The following is a 22,374-nucleotide window of genomic DNA, read 5'->3' on the forward strand; positions in this document are numbered from 1 at the left end:
TCTTTTTCTTTTCTTGTGTTGGGGAGTGTTCCTTTGTTACTTGTTATTAAATAGGTTTTATTTTCCACTTTGCTCCTCCGAGGAATTCCTTCCCGAACCCGGTATTGGGGGAGGGGTGGTTGGAGGTTTGTTTTTAGGGGACTCCCTTTTGGAGATTTCCCCTCATTTGTCCTAAACCAGGACAATCCCTCAGATACATACAGTTTCCAGGGGGTGTTGCTTAAGAACAAAAGGTCAAAGCCTTGCAACAAGTGTTAAAATGGTAAGGTAAAAAGCAGATCTTTAATGAAAGCTTTAATGCACACAAAACATGGGTATGTGCACAAGTGATAAAGAATTACTGCAATTTTTATAAGGTTAATTAGTATATCTAGCCAATACATCCAATAGGAAGTCGGTTACCCCAGTAACCCACCCTTAGGTCTGCCCCTTGGAATTGTTCCAGGGGCTTCTTTGCCCTGTTTCTTGTGATATCTTTTCAGATTCTGGTTGAAAAAAAAGATGTCCCTGTTAGAGGTTCTTTTCTTGGGAATAAGACTAAACAGAATTTCAGAAATGGTTGAAGGGTTAGCTTATTATTCTAAAATCTAAGAGAAAGGATAGGAAAAATACTAGGAGCTATATAACCATGCATTAACAGTCTACAAAGCTACAAATATATATAAAATGTATAAAAAGCAAAAATCTTTAGGCATCAGTGGTCCAACATTATTGTCTGAGAGCTAAACATGTAAACATAGCTAGATGACCCTCACTACAGGAAAAAAGAGTTGGATATTTACATATCTTCTGTTAAAGTATTTTTTTGAAAAAGGTTGGATTGCTCTAGGATGGCACTTATTTCTTGCCCTCTCAGGTTCCCCATTTCTACTGCAGCAATGATGTAGTGTTGTTGGCTTGCTGCTGAATGACCTAATATTACCTCCCAGTAACCTGAAGGAAACTGAGACTTCTGCATGTCTAAAATATGAAAGAATCTAGAAACCATATAAAATTCTAGGTTCCTTGGTGTTTGTAAATCAGACAGAAGACAATAATGAGCAGAGCTAAAACTGAGCAATGGCTTTATTTGAAGATTAAACAGGGGAAAAAAAATTACTTAATGTCCTGTCTACCAAAAATATGCATAGATATTCTTAAATATGTTTGTTTTTTCTATTTTCCTATCCCTCTCCCAATCTCACCTTACCTTACCTTACCTTACCTTACCTTACCTTACCTCTCTAAAAGCGCAAGATTCACTTAGTCAGTCATGATGTTGTTAGAAATGAGGAGCTTGACTCAGCCAATATATCAAGGAGTAATTCACCTTATTAATTATTATAGTAATGTATTAGCAAAACCAGCGCTTGGTACAGTGGTGAGGGTTTTCCCCTCCAACTGCACACTGATTGCAGGGCTTGCTGGTATTTATTGATCATATCCATGCATATTCATGAGCTTTCTCTGCAGTTTCTATTTCAGATTTTTTACGTCACAATTCTATACTTCAGGATCGTAAATCTATAATGGTGCTGTTTGGTTCCTTTCCAATTTCTATACTCTATTGTGATCTAATCCAGGTTTCAATATCCCAGGATGTACATCCCAGGATGTGTATCCCAGATGGTGGGGTCCAGCTTCCAGATGTGGGGTCCAGCTTCTATTTTCTAGGACCATCAATCTATGATAGTGATGTCCAGCTTCCCTTTTTGAAATCATTAATCAGCAATGTTGATGTCCATGTTCCTTTTTCATGATATTTTCACCATTTCCTTAGGAGCTTGGGATAGGTTCACTTCCCTCTTTTGTTTAAATCCTTTATACATTCTAAAGCTACAGTTTAAAATCCCTAATACAAAGCAACATTCTAAAGCTATAATTCAAATGTTCCTATTACAAAACAGCTTAAGACTTATAATAGTTAATTGCAAACAAAAGATTGGTTCAAATGCCTTCTTCCATGCTTTGCTTTCCTCAGTTGTTTATTAGAACTCATCTTTATAACTGTCCCATGGCCGTGTTCCACACATTTCACAATTACAATTACACAGGTTACCTTTATTTACCTGACATGAAACACAACTTTGTATTTCACAATGTGTTTCTCAATTCAGGTAATCAGTTTGGAACCTATAAGCATGATATATAAATTAGATGATGGATAGATGTTTCATAGCTGATAAAACCCCAGTGATTTTATTTTTAACCACAAGCTGGTAGCCAGTAGCTTTTTGTATAACTGTTCCTCCCATGGTAAAGTCTACAAGTATTGCTGCGCATCAGAAAGTCTATGCAGATTTCCTATTTCGTTCCAACAGAGTGGAGAAGTTTTGATTAGAGCTCACCCACATAGATTTGACCAAAGACAGTACATCGTCAGCTCTCGTGTTCTTATGGGTACTTGTTCACTGCAGGCAGTAAGATCCTGTCTACTGGGATAACCTTGTGGACAGTTAGAGAGTAGCAGGACAGTGTAGATATTGAAAAAGTAAAAATTGTTTTGTAGAAAGAGGAAGTACTTCTATTTTAAAGACTATGTAATATCTTTTCAGCTTGAAGCTTATGAAGACTCTAGATAGTCAGATGGTTCTCTCTTGAAGCTGAGAGAAATCCAGGTCTTGCTAAAAGGATTTCCATCCAAACAGGGAAGACAAGAATTGGTAGACTAAAATCAGAAAGTAGCTCCCAGAGCTTTTCCAAGTCTTTGTAAGCACATAATTAAAAATAAATGAGCTGTCCAATTTTGTAAATCACCTTTGAAACAAAGTGTGCTGATTTTGGCTGGGTGTCATGGTTTGAGAGGAAGTGAATTTTTGGGATGCTGTGGTCAAACTAATAGGTGCTCAGATTTGAATATTGGCACCTGGTATGGCCACTGAGGACATGGATATGCCTCTGAGAACACAGGGGGGTTAAAAGCTGAAAACTCCCAGGGGGAAGCTCTCTATTTTTTGGGTTCTGTCCATGAAGGAGAGATCAGACCTCCCCTGCCCGGCTCTGAGCTGGGTGGGGGAGGGGAAGCCACGAGGCCTGACTAAAGTAAGCCAGGCCTGGGACAGAGAAGGCAGGTGAAGGCCCCTGCAAGATGGAAGGGTAGAGGAACCCTGAGAGGATTCAGGCAGCCCCCCCAGGAGAGAAAGATAGAGAGAGAGCTGGTGTCTGTGCCTGTGCCACCTTGAAATTTGATAGCATGGCCGGTGTGAAGGAGGGGGGAGAGAGGGGTTGTGGTGAGGTGCCCGGCCAGCCGTGGCAGTTCTGGACAGGCAGAGCCTGAGACTTTTAACCCTTTTCTTGGTTGCTGGAAACCTTGCTGTCATCGTTTGAGCCTGGCACAATGCCAGTGCCCCCACGAGATCACCTCCTTCCCTGGCACCCACTGTGAGATGTGATCAGAGACAGAGCAAAGCAGGCTCCAACTTAAGGTTAAAAGGAAAAAAACATTTATTAACCTACAACTACAAAGGAAGACACACAAAACACATAGAACACAAGATGAAAACCTTCCAAATTCTTCCTCCTCCCCCCACCAAATTTCCAATTCCATTGCCACCCTTTAGATAATCGATTCTCAGTTCCTCAAGAAGAGAGAAGTCCCTCTTGCGCCACATTCTTTCCATGTCCAGTACTCTCACCACTGCACATGGATCAGAGCTGCTTCTAGGGTTTTTCATTTTAAGGATACTTTGTCCAGTTCCAAAGAGAGCACAGTCCTTCTCCTTTTGGGACACTTGTCCCCCCCAAATTTCACCCCCTGGGGCCGAGGGGTCCCTTGAACAGAGATCATCTCTTCTTCTCTCTTCTTCGAAGACGGAGGGCACCACCACCACCCTCCTCACCCGTCGTCTCTGTTCACACTCCTCCACATCACTGTACTCTCCTGGCTCTGAGCCATCGCCTCCCCCTAGAATGCAGTCTCTGTGTCACAGAAACACCAGTGGTTCTGCTGTGGCTATACAAAAAAAGTCCAGCCCAAAGCTACTCTATCATCTCTTCTCACCTAGAATTCTTCTCAACATCATCTCAATCTCAACATCTTCTCAATCTCATTAACTTCAAGAAGACTCAGCATTTGCAAGGTTCCCATTTTCCTCAGAGGGGTTAAAAGTTCCAGTCTCTCTGCCGGTTTACTTCATCAACTCCCACGCCTGGCTGCCCTGCTGGGCACCCCCCCTTCTCCTTCACGCCGGGCCACTATCACAGGCACCAGCTCTGTCTCTCTCTCCCTCTCTCCGGGGGGGGGGGGGGGGAATGGAGGATGGCTACCCGAAACCCTTGCAATGTTCTCCTCCACCCTTGGGCCCAGGCCTGGCCTACCTCTCTCCGGCCACATGGCTCCCCTCCCCCCCCTGCCCAGCTCGGCCGGGCAGGGGGGGGTCTGCTCAGTCTCAAGCGGGACTCAAAGAGGAAGTTCCCCTGGGAGATCACAGCTTTTAACCCCTGTGCTCTCAGAGGCGTATCCATGCCCTCAGTGGACAAACCAGGTGCCAATATTAAATTTGAACACCGATTGGCTTGCCCACACCGTCACAAAAAACTTCATTTCCTCTTAAACCACGACACTTGCAAATGCTGATTCCTCCTGGAGTTGAATGAGAAGAGACAGAGATGAGATAAGAGGAAATGAGCCATGAGAGAAGCTGAAAAGAATCTTAGGTGGGAGGAGGTGATGGAGTGGCCTTTGGCTGGACTTTTCTTGTATGGCCATGGACAGAACCATTTTTTTTCCTGTGACACAGAGACTGCATTTAGTCAGGAGGCAATGGCTTAGAGCCAAGAGAGTGCAGTGATGTGATGTGAAGGAGTGTGTGAACAGAGACGATGGGTGAGGAGGGTGGTGGTGCTGCCCTCCGTTATCAGGTAAGAAGATGAAGAAGATGATCTCTGTTCTCGAGACCCCTCGGCCCCAGGGGGTGAAATCTGGGGGGGACAGGTGTCCCAAAAGTGAGAGACTGTGCTCTTTTTGGAAATGGGCAAAGCACCCTTTAAAAAGGAAAACCCTAGAAGCAGCTCTGGTCCATGTGCAGTGGTGAGAGCACTGGGCATGGAAGGAAGATGTCACGATGGCAAAATGATCTCCGGGCAGTGCCATGTGTGACATGGAAACACAAGAGGTTTCAACTGTGTTTCCAGGGGAAGCCTATGGTACAAGAGGGACTCCTCTCTCCTTGATGAACTGAGAATTGATTATCTGAATGGTGGTGCTGGACTGAGAGTTGGTGATCTGAGAGGTGAATGTATTGGAAATTTGGTAGGGGGAGGAGGAATGTTTTTGGAAGGTTTTCATCCTGAGTTCTGTGTGTTTCTTTTATATTTGTAGGTTAATAAAGTTTTTCCCTTTTATTCCTAAGCTGGAGCCTGCTTTGCTCTATTTCTGATCACATCTCACAGCAGACACCAGGGAAGAAGCATTTTCATGGGGGCACTGGCATTGCGCCAGGCTCAAACCATGACACTGGGGTAGAATTAATTGTCTTCACAGTGGCCAGTATGGGGCTGTGTTTTGGATTTACGTTGACCACAGGGTTGATAATACAGAAATGTTTTTGTTATTGCTGAGCAGGGCTTGCACAGAGCCAAAGCCTTTACTGCTTTTTCTACTGCCATGCTGGCAAGGGGATTGGCGGTGGTACATGGGAGGTTGGGTGGAGACAACCGGGATAGGTAACCCCAACTGACCAAAGGGATATTCCAGACCATATGACATCACACTCAGTATAGAAAGTGGAAGGAAGGAGGAAGGGGGAGGACATTTTTAGTGATGCCGTTTGCCTGCCCAAGTAACTGTCACATATTATGGGGCCCTGCTTTCTCTATTAAACTGTCTTTATCTCAGCCCATGAGTTTTCTGGCTTTTACCCTTCCATTTCTCTCCCTGATTCTACTGGTGGGGGAAATGAGTAAGAGGGTGCATGGTACTTGGGTGCCAGCTGGGGTAAAACCACAACACAAGGACGTGTTTCAACCTTTCCAGCCTCTTTCTACAACTTCATTTTTACACTTTATTTGGACAGTTAAAATGCCAAGTTAATGTGTGCAGACTGTATAAGCTCATCTAGCTGATACCTTATTTTAAATTTCCGGGTTCAAAAAACTGGAAATTTGAATAAAAAATGAAATCAAATTTGGCTTAGCCTCCAAAACATTAGTTTTATTGGCAGACTAGAGCAAACAAATGGCAAATGCTTTCTACACAATCTTTTTTATCTCTTTCACTAAGGCCATGAGAATTTAAATTAAAAATTTATTAAAAAGTGAAAAGTGGGGTTTGGAGTGGTTGTCTCATGAAAGTGGTAACAGAATAGATACATTTAAAAATCTGTTTAGGTCTTGTCAGTGATTTTCATGGGAAAACTATGGTTTGATGCTTACATAGTAGTGTGGTGTAATGACCCAGTGAAGCATTTACACTGGACGTGCTGCACACCAAAACTTGTAGATTTTTGGGGGGACTCTAGAGCTGAAATTAACATTATCAATGGAATAATTTAATAATTTTTCAGTAGCATGAGCATTTTGAGGACACTCAACATGCACAGGTATGATTACAGTCCTTGTAGATCTGGATAAATAAATTGCCCATGTATGCTCTTCCTATGTCTGTTTACACCAATTTGCAGATGTATGCATGATGAGTCTAATCAGATCTTAAATATGGCATTATTAAAAAAAAATAAACATTTATCACGTCCATTAACACTGGTAGCTTTTTTAACTGAGTGACATTTGACGCTGCATTCTAACACCATCATTAATTGTTTATATATTAATTAAATCAATGTAAATTTTGAAAGCACCTGTTATGATCTGCTAATTATAGGGGGGCAAAGTGAGCTCTCTGTGGATTGCAGATAGAAACATTAGGTTCAAATATTCTCCAAAACGAGATAAAACCAAACGAGGTTAAGTGTTGATACCCAAAAAAGGATATATTTTATTTAACAGTAAATGAGAAAGAAAGAAAAAGAAAGAAATAGAAAAAGAGGTGGGGAGGGACAGGGAGAGTGACAGAGACAGATTAAGTAGAAATAAATCACCCCTCCATGGTTTACGACAATATCTTGTTGCTTCCTTCCATCTGGTCTTCTTGGTGGTGGGGGACCCCCGCTGAAAGGCATAGAATTCAATTGATTAATATACATTTCGGTCAGGTGGGAACGCCCAGGCACCTCCCCTGCAGGAGGGCAAGTTTGACACTTTGTTTCAAGACTGAATTGGTTGCATCATTTTGCATCACATGCAGTGCTTTGGTGCAAAGCTTCATAAATTAATGTGGGGAGCACTTTGGGGGTCTTTGATGGATTATGACACCTCTTCAGCTGCGCCTCACATGAATGTCCTGTGGATGCAGCTTTCCCAGGGTAGGAGGGAGGTTTTTTACAACTGATCCAGTTTGTGTAAGGGAGGATGGGTATTTACTGCCTCTAACCAGAGGTTGTGCCACACACCCAAAAACCTCCTTATCTTCCCCCCTTGTTTGGGGAGGGGGAGTCTGTGCAAACCTGGCAGCAAGAGATAAGCTTGAGGGCTATGGCCTCCCCCAACCTGAAGCCAGCAAGGGATAATTCTCATGACATCTACTGGGCTTGGCCCTCCCATGGGTGCTCTCCCAGCCTTATCTGTTTCTTCCCAGACCTGAGATGACTGAACAAAAACGTCACTTTATCTTATCTCAAGTTGTCTTATGTTGTGGTGTTACATTTTAGTTAAATGGTATGCTCTGTCTCACCCCTTGAAAATTTACAGTTTATTCCAAGCCTGTGATCCTCCCCTGAAGTATCATGTATCTGTAATCCCATTGGCCCAAGTCTTATTTCTGCACCCACTTTGAATCTCCCTGTTAAGCTGTGCCAGGGAGACCAGATGCTTTCTTGGCCCTTCTCTCCCTCTCTCCCCCTTCCCCCCTTCTCCCTCAGAAACCATGCTGCTCCCGGGGGTGGGACCCCCAATAAACCCTCATCTAATTAGCACCCTCAGAAGCTGGGTGGAGTCTGCTTGGCTGCCTGCTGCTACCAGCGAACATACAGCTTACAGGAGCCCCTGGGGACATCCCGGGGAGCCCCTCCCCCCAAACGAACTGCATCAGTCTTAGGTGGCTTAATTCACAGTTCAGGGTTTCAGTCAGGCAGCCCATTCAGGGTGAGGTGGGCTTTGTTGGTGCAGCTTTATTTTACACTTTTGCCAAAATGGGCAAAAACCGTTTATGGAAATGTTTAAGCCACGAATTATAACATTTCAATCTCTGACACCACAAGATATAAATTAATCAAGTTTCCAAAATCTCTAGGAAAGACTTCTGTTTTTGTGTGATCTCTGAATTGTGTAGATTAGAATATGATTTAATTGTGAACTGAAGAATATAGAGTAGCATAATTTATGAGCCTAGTTTTATAGGATACTAGTATTTTATTCTGGAGTTGGTTTTGGGATTGTTTTTTCTTTTGACCAATGGTCAAGGAAATAAAAAATAAACTTCGTTGGATTTAACTGTTGTTAGGTTACAGTTTCTAAAAGCATTAGAGCCATTTTCACGTATCTATACACACGCGCCCAATAGTAAAGGAATTAAAATTTGCTATGTTTTATTTTTATATTTCTAACTTTCATTATGGAAAATAGAACTTTGTTAAAATAGTTTTCCACCATCAAGAAGCATATAATCTTTGAATTAGAAAGCCTTTTTTTGAAAACTATTGTCCTTGCAGGCGATCCCCAAATAGACAATAACTAGCATTGACTCCATGATTCTCAGAAGGCTGATCAGTCTCTTTATATCATTATTAAGAAACCCACTGCTTTTATAGACAGTTACGATACACCTGGACCTAATTGTTCCTCCAATCCAAACACCATCACCATTGGCTAGTTAAGAAACCACCCTTTGGTAAACAAATCTCCATAACACATTCCACATGTTGACAACAACAGGTGCAGCAAGTGAAGATAAGAATTGTTTCTCATCCTTTTCTCTGATCTTCTCACAGATTTTTCCCCAGGACAATGCCTGGGAAAGTTATTTCTCTCTGTGGCCAGAGAGCTGCTGCCACAGTCTAATGTGTTGGCACTTATGGAAAAAAAATTTACTTCATAATTTTGCTTTTGATGTTAAAGGTGACTTGCTTTTTCCTGTTTAAAAATGTAAAACCAGATTTTAAAGCAGCAAGTCATTCCTACATTAGTTACTGTAATGCTACTTTTTCCCTATGACATTTATTTTATATAGTCAAAATTTTTACTGGAGAACTCTGTTTTTATTGTCAAGCAAATTCCCATTATGCTGCTTTCCATTCTAAATCATGGTCAGAAAATATAAAGAATTTTCAAAATCTTTATGTAGTGTCTTAGGCTGACATGCAAGATGTAACCAAAAAGTATGTATTCTATTACCATCTGTTAAAACCAGGTGGGGCAGTGCTGTTTATCTTTTCAATGACCCATCCTCCTTCCAGGGGGATATGTTAATGGACCATTATGTTAGTATGTTAATGGCCCATTGAGTCTCACTGCATGACTGATAAAATTACATCATCCCATTGTGAGATGCTCTGCTCAGGGGGAGGAGCCAAGCATTCTATAATATGAGCTGTAGAACACCACAAGTATCCTTTTTCCAATGGATTCCCAGAGGAAGGCCAGACCCATCTATACCACCACTGGACCTTCAGAGGAAAACTACAGCCTTCTACAGGATCACTGCTTCAACAGAACCACATCTGTCACTCCAGGAGGACTGCAGCCACCATTTAATTGGACTGGTACCAACACCCTGACCCACAGGGTGTCAGGTTGTATTCTGACTCTGTCAGTGTTCTTGTACTACTGCATTTTATTTTTTAATTTTCCTATTAAGTTGTAGGGGGGTTTTTAATTTATACATATTAGTAAAGAACTGTTATTCTTATTCTCATATCTTTGCCTGAGAGCCTCTTAATTTCAATATTATAATAATTCAGAGGGAGTGGTTTACATTTTCCATTTGAAAGGAGGCTCCTGCCTTGTTAGCTGACACCTGTCTTTCAAACCAAGACATGTAGGCTTCTTTTGATAATCTGTGTTCAAAGCATTCTTAAGCAAATAATCTCTCAATGTAGTAAAATCTTTATTCTTCTTCATACAATTTCAACATTTCACTTTGAATCAAGGGAGGGAAGTTTGGGGGCTTTTTTCAGAGTAGGATTTCATGCTGTTTGTAATCTCATGTAGTGCTTCTGCATCTTCCCTCTTGTTGGAGTTAATGTTTTGATTGTGTAGCTTTGAGCTAATTTGGATTAAATACCTAAGCCATTGATAAAACTAAGCCACCATCTCCATTCCTTCCAGGCCCAATCCTTTTTAAAAATTGGATTAGTCATTTGAGTCATCCTATAATATCTTTACTAGATCTCTTCTAAGTGGGACGGCCATGTAGACAGGATTGTTCTGTCATCAGTCTGCTGGATTAAAGATATGTTGTTTCTTTCACAGTTGTTTCTTTCAGAAGGAAGGCAAATAAAAAACCATGCTATATGCACATGGGCTACCCAGGGCTTGCCTTTTCAGATTTAGGCAAAGAGCTGTAGATAAATAAACTCATAATTAGGTTATTTGGTAAGGACAAAGTAAAATTATTTCATTTTGTGCTTTCGCATCCTTTTATGAAATCCACTAAAAGCAAAATGATGAATATATTGTTTTCTTCTTTTCAGAGATGGTGTGTCATATTAGAGACAGTGTCTTGTAATTGAAGTAAAGCAAAAGGAGTTGTTAGACTCATTCAAAGCTCCACCTTCATTAGCGAGTAGTCTGCTTTGAATGACACATGATTCCTACCATTTAATATGATGGGCAGCTGAATAGTGTGGAAATGCAAGTCGTTTTACTTTCTAGTAAGTAATGTACCAAATTTTATTGTTTAGCTTGCTGACAGTAGAAAGCTTATAAATTGTTTATGGCACGGGTCATTTGATTGGCACAAGATTTCTCAGGTACAACTGCTGAAATATTTTCTTTGTCATACTTAGGGTTTCTTGTTAGGAGCACAATGTTTTCTCACCATAGCTGTCTTTCCCGATGAGGGAGCCATCTCTCAGAGAGCCTTTGGACTTTGACACAGTGTCTTGGCGGAGGCTGTTGCACCAAAGCTTGTTGGCCAGGGGACTTCTCAAAGGCAGCAATCAGGAATCTGTTACTCTTTGGTTTTCCACAGTTACCACTGATGTCAAGACTGGAACGATCACTCTCCTCAGGTTTTTTTCCATTCTGCCATTTTTATGGCTGTTGTTTTTTCAGTGTCATTTACAGTAGGGTTTAAAATTGTATTAGTATTGATTTGTGCTTAAGCAGCTGGTAGCCAGCTGTGATGTTTCCATCCCTCAGAATGGTTACTGCTTCTCACCTGCAGCATGAATAGCAGTCCTGGCAGTGTACTAGCCCACGCTTGTCCCCCTCCCAGAAGTGCTGAAGCCAGCTGGGGAAATGCAAAGAGCTGTCATGTGAGGAGCTGCACATATTGTTGGGCTGGCACTTAGCTCACTGCTTAACTCTCCTTCTTTACCCCAGCTCCATTAGGAATTTCAGAAAATAATGTTCATTGTAATATATGAAGGAGAGTCACAAGACTAACTTTTTTTATCTTGTGCGTCTTCTTTCATTCTCTTTGGAGTTGTTTTGCAATAATTTGCAATAATTCTTTAACTCAAGCTTTAGAGTAACAATGCCATGGTTTAACCCCAGCCAGCAGCCAAGCCCCACTCAGCTGCACACTCACTCCCCCACCCGTGGGATCGGGTAGAGAATTGGAAGAGTAAAAGCCAGAAAAATTAATGGTTGAGTTTAATAGGGAAAGCAAAAGTCGCACATACAAGCAAAGCAAAACAAGGAATTAAGTCACCGCTTCCCATGGGCAGACAGGTGTTCAACCATCTCCAGGAGAGCAGGGCCCCATCATGCATAATGGCTACTTGGAAAGACAAACACCATTGCTACATTGTTCCTTTCTCCTTCTTCCTTCCATTTTCTATACTGAGCATGATGTCATATGGTCTGGAATATCCCTTTGGTCAACTGGGGTTACCTATTCCGGTTGTGTCTCCTCCCAACCTCCCATGTACCACTAATCCCCTTGCCAGTACGGCAGTAGAAAAAGCAGTAAAGGCTTTGGCTCTGTGCAAGCCCTGCTCAGCAATAACAGAAACATTTCTGTATTATCAACCCTGTGGTCAGCACAAATCAAAAACACAGCCCAATACTGGCCACTGTGAAGACAATTAATTCTACCCCAGCCAAAACCAGCATAAACAAGAACATGAGTATTAGTGGAAAGAGTGTTGTATTAATAATAACTGAGATACATGTAAAATATTCTCTCACTACTAGTAAAAGAAATCTATTTTCTCCAGTTTAGTATAAGTAATCACTAAAGTGAAGGAAATATTTGAATATCTGCAGTGATAAAAGCATTGCAATTATATAGCATCTAAAAAATTAACCTGTTGGCACCTACAAGCTGGGTGAGATTTTAAGTTCAGTATTTTGGACTGAGATACTGAAGATGTTGATATATTGGTGACTTAATGGATGATGCATGTTCCTGAGAGTGACTGAATTTCAGACCTCCCTGACTATAATAGATACTCAGTGCTATATTCTAGCAATGTAATCTATAATTATTTTTGGAATATCTGCATTATAAAAGCAGAATGGTGTATTAGCAAGCTTTTGTGTATTCAGATCTCCTTTTTATATTTCACAAAAATTGTGAAATGCGATGTTCCACAACGTCCAGTTTCTGAATGTGAGGCGACTCTGGTGTTTTCGGGGTCTCCCCGACCCCGGCTGCCATGGGTGCCCAAGACAGAGAAGTCCAATTAAGAACGACCTGTCCAGGCCCCTCAGGCAGGCTCCAGAGCTACAGGCTACCTTAGCAAGCTCACCTCTTAAGTGAGATCAGCTCTTAGTGATTATCAGCTCATTTGTGATTTCTGCTCTTTAGTTCCCTAAGTGCCTTTGGCAGATGCAGGGAGAGAGAGGAGAAGGCTGTATAAGGTTCTATAGAGATGTCTTTATTGATATCTTCTGTGAAGGTTCCCAGGGACAGCTCTTCTGCCAAACTGGTCAGAAGTAGGGCTTTATATAGGGTACAGGAGTTTTAGAAATTGTCCAGTGGTAAGGGTCGAGGCAAATGTGACCTATAGTCTTACAGAGAAATAAGCAAGGGTCCGAAGGCGGAAGAGGGACTTCTTATGTCCAGTAATCATGACTAGGCATTTCCTATCTTGGGCTGCTGAATGCCATGGAGGCAGGCCTTGCAGGCCCTGTGCCTGCTACATGAATGGGGCTCTTTTTCTGGTGTTTATGTAGGCTTAAATTGATCTGACTAGTTCTCTAGTGCTTTCATATTTTTCCACTGCTGGTATGCTGGTATACTGTACTGGGTTTGCATGGCCTGGTTTTTGGTGGGGGGGAGGGGGGCACAGAGGGGGCTTCTGTGAGAAGTTGCTGGAAGCTTCCACCATGTCTGGTAGGGCCAATTCCTGATGACTCTGAAGATGGATGTGTTGCTGGCCAAGGCTGGGCCAATTAGAAATTGTGGTAAGGCCTCTGCGATAATATATTTAAGAAGAAATCAAAACAGAGGTTGTGGCGCAGTTTTATTTTTCAACCAGAGAAGAGCAGAATGAGAATATGTGAGACAAACAACTATGCAGACACCAAGGTCAGTGAAGAAGGAAGGGGAGGATGTACTTCAGGCACCAGAGCCAAGATGCCTCTGCAGGCTGTGGTAAGGACCATGGTAAAGCAGGCTGTCCCCCTGCAGCCTGTGGGGATCCACAGGTAATGCAGCGATCCACTTGAAGCCTGTAGGGGAGGTTCCTGTTCCAGATGGATTTCCAGGTAGACACCTGGGAGGAGGCTGTGATTTTGCAGGAGCCCCGTGGAGAGAGGGGCCCTGCTCCCAAGCTGGAACAGACTGTCCTTGAAGGATTACATCCTTTTGAAGTGACTGATGTCATCGCAGTTTTGGGAGGACTGTTTGCCTGTGGGAGGGACCCCACAGTGCAGCAGGGGAATGACTACTCTCCCTGAGCAGCGGAAGAAAATCTTGGGTGATGAACTGACCATAAATCCCATTCCCTGTCTCCATGAGCCACATGGGGTAGGCAGTAGAGCTGGGAAGGAGGGGAGGGGTGGGGGAAGGTGTTTTTAAGGCCTTATTTTGCTTCTCATTATTCTGCTCTGATTTTGTTAGTAATAAATTCACTTTATATCTCTAAGTGGAGCCTGTTTTGCCCATTATGGTATTTAATGAATGATCTTTCTCCTAGTCCTTAACTCATGAACCCTTATTTAAATTTTCTCTCCTCTGTCCAGCTGCAGAGGGGAGTGAGTGAGTGGCTTTCGTGGGTGCCTGGCATCTGACCAGCATCAACCCATGGCATATATTTATCAGATATTCTCTGAAGTATACCGTCAGTTTTTTAAGATTGTGAAATAGGCAATTTTTGCAAGCTAAAACCTTAAAGTTTTGGGGGTTTTTTAACAAGATTCACTGTTCTGTGAGTTTTCATCTGAAAAAGTTTTAATTTTATTCCTTTTCATTTATATATATATATGCACACATATGAAAATATTTAGAATGAGCCTTCTATTAATCGTTGTTGTTGTTATTGAATCACTTGTTAAAGTACAGGAGTTGAGTCAACATTGTCCTCACAGTTCAACTACTTTGTTTTGTTCTTTACACAGGAGCCCTTACCAAAGTAAAGGAGAGCATGCGACATGTGGAAGAGGGGAAGATGGAACTCCCAAAAGCTGAGGGCATTCAAGAACGCTGTAACATTATTTCTTTTGCAACCCTAGCAGAAATTAATCATTTCCACAAAATTCGTGTGAGGGACTTTAAATTACAGATGCAGCATTTCTTGCAGCAGCAAATACTCTTTTTCCAAAAAGTGACACAAAAGCTAGAGGAAGCTCTTCAGAAGTATGACAGTGTTTAATCTCTGAGCTTTGATTTGTGGACTTTGCTCAGTATGAATGTGACTCTACAAGCAGAGTAAACATTGCTGCTGCTGAAAAACTGTTGCCAGTGGTAGATTGTTTCACAAGGGTGGTTTTGTGTTCACCTGGAATCTTCATTTAGTCTCTGATTATGTAGAAAGGAAACAGTTATAGGGCTATGTAGTAGAAACAGTATCACACATTGTAATCAAGTTATACTGTGTATGCCTATACTACCATAGTAACTTTTAAAAATAATGAGTATACTATTTGCCTTATTGCTTTTTGAAATATGGTATCTTAGTGCATACTTCGTAGACCTCAAAATCATTTGAATCTTTAAGGAAGTTGACTCGCTAAAAGCCGGCTTCAAATGCCTTTTTACTTTCCTAGATTTGGATTTCTTATATTAAAGTGATTCTTTGTTTACAGATTCCTAGTAGAGCAGCCACATGATTCTGTGCCTTTAAACTCTATTTTTCCTTTTCTAATAAGTCACATTTTTATGACTGAATGAATGAAGGATTGATGCCCATTACAGGAACTGATTATGAAACTGATTATTGACTGAAAAAAAATCAACTCCCATCCAGTTTGCACAGCAAGGACTGTCTTATGACAAATGTTATCTCAAAAAGAAGAACTTAAATGTATACGCACTTCCCCTGAAAATGGCAACTACTTGTTACATGAACTACTGTTGTCCTAAAACAGGTTCTATCACCTGGTGTGCAAGAAGCCAATCCACACACAGCTGAGGTATTTGATTTATTCACAGTTCTGTACAGAAAGGGGCACCGGATGGCAAATCCGCAAAGCCAGCAGCATGACTATCAAAATTTTTCACTTTTATTCATTTTAGCATACAAAGGCACCAGTGTTCATTCGCAACAAGTTACATAGTTTTCTCATTAATTTGTATTCTACTTTCTATTGGTTAAATTATTCTCTTATTTCTTATGCTAATTAGTCTGTATGTTCAGTCTTCTTTTGAGTTGGTGGGTTTCTTGGGTTGGTGGTGGTGAGTCAGTGGTTGCGATCTCCCTCTGCCAGAATTACCTTCTTCCCAAATTAGCACTTTATATTGATGGTTGGCCTTGTTTGTTCCTTCTTTTGGCCTTGGTTGTTTCACCAAGTGTCCTTGGTTAGCTGATTTCCGCATTCTGTTATGTTTGGTTTCACTTGATATATTACTTCAAGTGTGGTGGTGTTCGCAGGGGTCCCAGGACAAGGGAAGAGATGAGAATCTTGACTCCATGTTTCAGAAGGCTGATTTATTATTTTATGATATATATTATATTAAAAGAAAATGCTATATTAAAACTATATTAAAAGATTGAAGAAAGGATTTCATCAGAAAATTAGCAAAGGAAAAGAATGGAATGATAATAAAATCTTGTGACTGACTAGAGAGTCCAAAACAGCTGGACTGTGATTGGCCATCAATTAAAAACAACCACATGAGACCAATCAAAGATGCGCCTGTTGCATTCCACAGCAGCAGATAATTATTGTTCACATTTTGTTTCTGAGGCCTCAGCTTCTCAGGAGAAAAGATCCTAGCAAAAGAATTTTTCATAAAATATGTCCGTGACACTTCAAGTTTCTTTTTTTCTATTCTTTCTCTATAGCTGCAGTTACTGAAGCTTATTAAAGCTGCAATTACTGAGATGTTAAACCTAATTTATCTATTTGGAAGCCCAGTGGTATATCACTATGAAGTTAAGCACATATACAAAAAAAGCACCACTAAATCCCCTTTCCGAAATGAATATTACAGTGAGGTTGGTTTGGGGGGGGGTTGTATAAAACATTACTGTGAGTGTAAATTTAAAGAGCTAACATAATAAAAATGAAATTTAAATTTATTAAGATGATATGAATACAAGTGATATGGCTAGAACATTTTTTATTTTTGAACTGATCTGGTCCTTGTTGATTGTGTATTTAGTTTATCTTCAGACTTCCATCTCCATTTCCAGTTGTCTGATTTGAGACTCCACTGTGATTCATTAGTTTACTAGTTACGAATTTTCAGGTGTGTTCAGTAATATAAATGATCTGAAATAAGTTTTGGCTGGACTGACTTGGAAAACAGGTTACATTTTTATATTTATAACACTTGAGAATAAACAGTTGTCTTAATTTTTGTATAAATATTTTTGACAAGCAGGGTGCATTTATATATATGTAAATATCTTTTAAAGAGTTTTCTGGATTATTTCCCTTGAATGAAGTCTGAAGTCTGTGTTTATAACCTATTGGTTTCTTCATATAGGTCAGTATGAAAGAGGGTTTTTATTTATCCTATCTTTTTCCTCCTAAACAAAAATAACAAAATGTTCCAAGGAAGCAAAATGGGGGTTTTTTGTTTGTTTTGTTTTGTTTTGTTTTTTGCTTTAATTAAATTAATCAGAGTTAGATTAACCACCTGAAAGCTTGGAAAAGGAAGTGAAGCAATAGTTGCATTCAAGTGCAAACCATTCCTTACCTATGCAGAAGAAATGTACTGTTTTTTTGCTCAATCATGAGTTTCTGTAGCTTAACCTCACATCTCTGTTTTAGAGGAGTAAATGTAGTAACGTAGGTTTGGTTTTGATTCATCCCCAGAAGCTTGGAGATTGCCATTTTGATCACGTTTTATTTGGCAGTGCTGCTATTATGTACTCAAAAAAGTAAAATACAGAATAACTTCATTTCCAAATTATTAAAAGAGTGCTGCAAACAAGGTTGACAATATAAGGACCATAGTCATAGGGCTGACTTGCTCTTTATCATCCTCATGGTGTTTTGTTCTACATTCAAAACTCACCACTTCCCATAATGCCACTTCTCAGCAGTACTCCAACTTCCATTATGGTGTTCAATTATATGAGATAGTGATGAGCTAGGTTTGAGCTGAGTTCCATGGCTTGTATTTGCTTAAGCCAGATATTGTCTTATTAAATGTCTTTGCAATAATTAGATCAAACTACAATCAAATTAATTCTACATGGAAATATTAAGATCTGTTCAAAAATTGATCTTGTTCCAGTTTAAATATTCTAGGAGGTTAGTATTAATGACATATACACGTTCAGGGAAAAATTAGGCTGCAATATGTATACATACATTATCAGATATGTACAGTTTTCCCAAATAAACTGTCATGGCCTTCACTTTACCTTCTCATTTGTAAGCCTGTGAGATGGGGGATGTGTCTTAGGTTGGAAATGCAAGATATGGCTGGGGGGGTGTATTCTATGGCCATCTATTAGAGGTGGGGCAGTTATCTTCTGTTAATTGGGCCACCTGTTATAACCAGGTGGGGCAGTTTTCTTTATCTCTTCCACAACCAATCCTCTCTCCGGAAAATATCTTCTGTTAATGGGCCATTGAGTCTCACTGCATGACTGATAAAATTACATCATCCCATTGTGAGATGCTCTGTCCAGCAGGAGGGGCCAAGCATTCCTACCTGGATATAATCTGAGATTTAGAACACCAGATCAGCCTATTCCACTGGATTCCCAGAGAAGCAGCATTCTTTTCTACTGGATTCTCAGTGGAAGACCAGGACCATCTACACTACCACTGGACCTTCAGAGCAAAACTACACCCTTTTCAAGATCACTGCTTCAACAGAACCACATCTGTCACTCCAGGAGGACTGCAGCCACCACTTAATCAGACTGCTACAAAACCAACAGGGTGTCAGGTCGTATTCTGACTCTGTCAGTGTTGTTTTGTATTATTGCATTTTTTTTTTCCCTAATAAAGAACTGTTATTCCTACTCCCATATCTTTGCCTGAGAGCCCTGAAGCATGGACAGACGACTCTTCAACTAATTAAAGTTGAAAAGAAGGGTATTTATTACAGTGCTGGACACATGTGGAATTGTTTCCGAAGACATGCATGAGGAGTTGGAGACTCCTGCTCTCTATTTATACAGAAAAGGTTTTACATATTCACAGTTTCTAAAGATGCATAATACATAATCATTACTGGCCTGCTCCATATTGTAATCAGCTGAATATCCATTGTGGCTGCGCAATTGTCCTCTTTAATTGGGTTGGTGGACGTCTGGGGAGGAAGTCTTCCTCATGGTAAACTCTTCACCCGTGTCAAGTTGGCAGGGCTCCTTGACTTGGTGGTCACAGTCCAAACCTCCTCTTATTCTTAGAAGTCAGTGGTATTTATGGCTCCTGCACTCTTATAATACTTCATGTATCACCTGTCATTCCCCACCCTGTTTCAGTTATCCCTACCTGGTATCGACTGATTTTCTTGTTAAGCTCTAATCACAGTATATGATCTTTGCTAACTACATTTCTAACTTAACCCCTTGACTCACCCCTTAATTTCAAAATTATAGTAATTCGGAGGGAGGGGGTTTACATCCTCTATTTCAAGGGAGGCTCCTGCCTTCCTTAGCAGACACCTGTCTTTTCAAACCAAGACAGGGGGAGAGTGGGGGTGCTAATTGGTTAAACTTGATGTACAAAAACCCTTGACTGGAATCCTGTGTCTGAATTCTTGCAGATTTCAGAAAGGTTCAAATCTGCATGCATATTAGCATCTTCCTTTTTTCCTCACTCATTATACAGTTGAACTGACATAGGGAGCCTAAATTCCATTAATTCTCGCCGCACTATGCAAGAATGTTATGGTTTAGGAATGGTATTCCTAAATTTAGTGTTCTCACTGAAACACTCCAAACCACACTCTGCCTACTCACTCCCCCATCCCCCTGCCCCTTTGGCAGGCTGGAGAGGAGAACTGGAAGCACAAAAAGGTAAAAAGATCACCAGTTGAGATAAGAAAAACTTACTGGAAACAGCAATGAGCTAAGAAAACAAACAGTAACAACAACAATACTAATAGCAAAGTGTACAAGATAGGCAAACAATTTAAACACGAGTGCTCACCACATGGAAACCAGCAACACCCCCACTGCTCCCACCACACTACCCAACTAGAAGGGACTGTTATGGATCAAGTAAGAACTTTAGACAAGCCCTGCCTTAGGCTCAGATTTTTGGCAGCAGCTCTACTTAGGTGACCTGCACCTAAATCGTTCTGGCTCGCAAATTCTTAAGAATGGCCGAATAGGTCTATTATGAGTTATTGAATAGACAGAAGGTAACAGACAAAAGGCCTTAAACAGAGTTACTTACTACACAGTATAAACCAAAAAACTACTAGTAGATTACATAAAACAGTGCATGACATAAAGTTACCTGTATTACAGCTAGCAAAGAAATAGTATAGATTAGGAGTCAATGTAATTCACCACCAGATTGACGACAGTGTACACAGATTCCTTTCACTTAACCCTCAGGAAAGTAACCACGAAAGCTGGCATCCCAACTTTGAGAAGAAAACTCCACATATTTCCAGGGAATGTGCAGAAGATTTCTGCATTGTGAAAGTGTGGTGTAGCTTTCATAGTTTGTAAAGTGGCATCTCTGTCACTGAGAAATTCCAGCTTATCTTTCCACATCTCACTTCCACAGCAAGATGCTTATTGTCAGCTAGAAGTGTCGCTTCCACAGTGCAGGCTGTCTTTAGTGAGTTATTTCACCAAATAGAAAGCTTTTGTGATGGGTGTGATGACTTGCACCGACTAAGAAACAACAGATAAGCTCTTGTGGCAAGGAGGTTTCCTGCTACAGGGATCCCTTACCCCCGCCCCCTGCATATGGTGACGTGGTATAAAATAACCTCTGGGTCCTTGTCATGACTGTTATAAATGATCAGTTCTGCAGACAAATTTATAAAAAATATTTTATAAATTTATTAGATGGACAACCAAAAAAAAAAAAATATTATAAAACCGCCACAGCCAAGACAGCGTCAACCCCGGACTTTGACGCTGGGTGAACTTAGGTCGAGCCGACGTAGTGTCAGCATCTCCCCAGAGTGTCACACCAACTGCTCCAGGTAGCCAGCTTATATAAAGTTTATTCTGCCTGGAGCAGAAATGACCTAAGATTTCTGTACGTTCCTACATATGTATAACAGGAACTATACAGATGCAGTCCTGTACAAAAGCAAGTCCATAGGCTTGGATGGCTGTCTGGGCTCCTCGAAATGGTCTTCCTTTCAGCTGTAGCTGAGACGTTGCTGCTTTTTCGATGTAATCTCTCCCAGATGTAATCTCTCCCAGGCGTTGTTCGGTGAATGTTCTGGACGTTCTTGGGAAATGGTCGCTGATCACCCAGGAAAAGACTCATTCACTCGTTAATGGCCATGATTTTATCTGGGGAGTCCGGGAAATCTTTTGGAAATGAAAAGCCCTGCTTCTGGCCATGGGGGTCAGAGGCATGGTTGGATCTTTATAATTTTTATACAATTTCCAAAGCATGAATTATCTACATCATATACTACATGACCCTCCTGACTACTGTAAAAATTAACCCTGTCCTGGTGTAAGGCCCCAAAAACTGGCTCAATGAGCCTCTTACAAGGGCTTACAGGATTTTTATGTAATCTGAGTTAGATGCACAGGAGAAATACCAACAAGATAGTCTCAAGGGGTCAAAACAACAAAAAACTTTACTGGCAACTTCAGAAAATCAGATAAATTTCGTAAAAGTTTGGAGCAGCATTCAATCAACATTAAAAATTTCACAAAGCATTAACTCAGACCATTCAACTTAGAAAGCTCCAAGCCCATCTGATTTTAAGTTACTCAAAACTCTGAGGAGAGATAATTAGAAGAAGGAGAATAAAGAGAAATAGAAAAAAATATATAGAAAAGAATGAATATAGTTACCACTCCTGGGTTCCAGTGTTGTTTTGTTGATAGAAATTTTAAGAGAATGTAGGGGTAAGATATGCTTGCCTCATGTCCTGGGTTGTGTCCTTTGGCTTTCTTGGGCCCTTCCCCCAGGTGGAATTTCTGGTCATCTGGCCACTCTGGGGTTAGATTTGGGCTCCAGGGGTGGGGTGTGGAGCATTGCCTCCAGTGTGCCAGTGATTGGTGGCCACTGTGGGGCTGGGTTACAGGCCCTGGGGGGTGAGGTGTGTAGACCAGGGCATTGCCTCACCAGAGTAAGGCCCCACCTCCCCCTTCCCCCACACATGTGCCCAAAATATTTTGAGTCAGCAATCCTTCCAGTCCTTCACACCTGGCCAGAATCAGAACAAAGAACAACAGTTTTGATTTTATTTGGAACAAGTATTACATTGACTACTCATGATGAACAAACTACTGGATGGTGTGGTCTGAGATTCAAATGTACTCTACAATAAAGTGAATATATATTGTGTGGGACTGGAAGCATCAAAGGAAACCTATCAGAATCCTTTTAAATAAATGTTGAGGAAGGAAAATTAGTGAAATAGGAGCCTCCTCAAGCCAGGTCTCATAAGCTCTTGGAGGTCTATTTCACACCCAAGATAGCTCAGCTGCATTAGAAGGCATAAAATCA

At 41.0% G+C, this 22,374-nt stretch overlaps 1 protein-coding gene across 1 annotated transcript in view; it reads left to right on the forward strand.

Moving 5' to 3' along the window:
- Positions 1-18,737, forward strand: part of LOC103821029 (sorting nexin-18) — a 29,206-nt gene extending 10,469 nt beyond the window's left edge. The window contains exon 2 of the mRNA XM_050986360.1: positions 14,704-18,737. Within this exon, the coding sequence (XP_050842317.1) occupies positions 14,704-14,957 (254 nt within the window). The 3' untranslated portion in view covers positions 14,958-18,737. The remainder of the gene's footprint in view (positions 1-14,703) is intronic.
- The last annotated feature ends 3,637 nt before the right edge of the window (positions 18,738-22,374 follow it).

The sequence above is a fragment of the Serinus canaria genome, chromosome W (genome assembly GCF_022539315.1).
Source record: "Serinus canaria isolate serCan28SL12 chromosome W, serCan2020, whole genome shotgun sequence".
NCBI lineage: Eukaryota > Metazoa > Chordata > Aves > Passeriformes > Fringillidae > Serinus > Serinus canaria.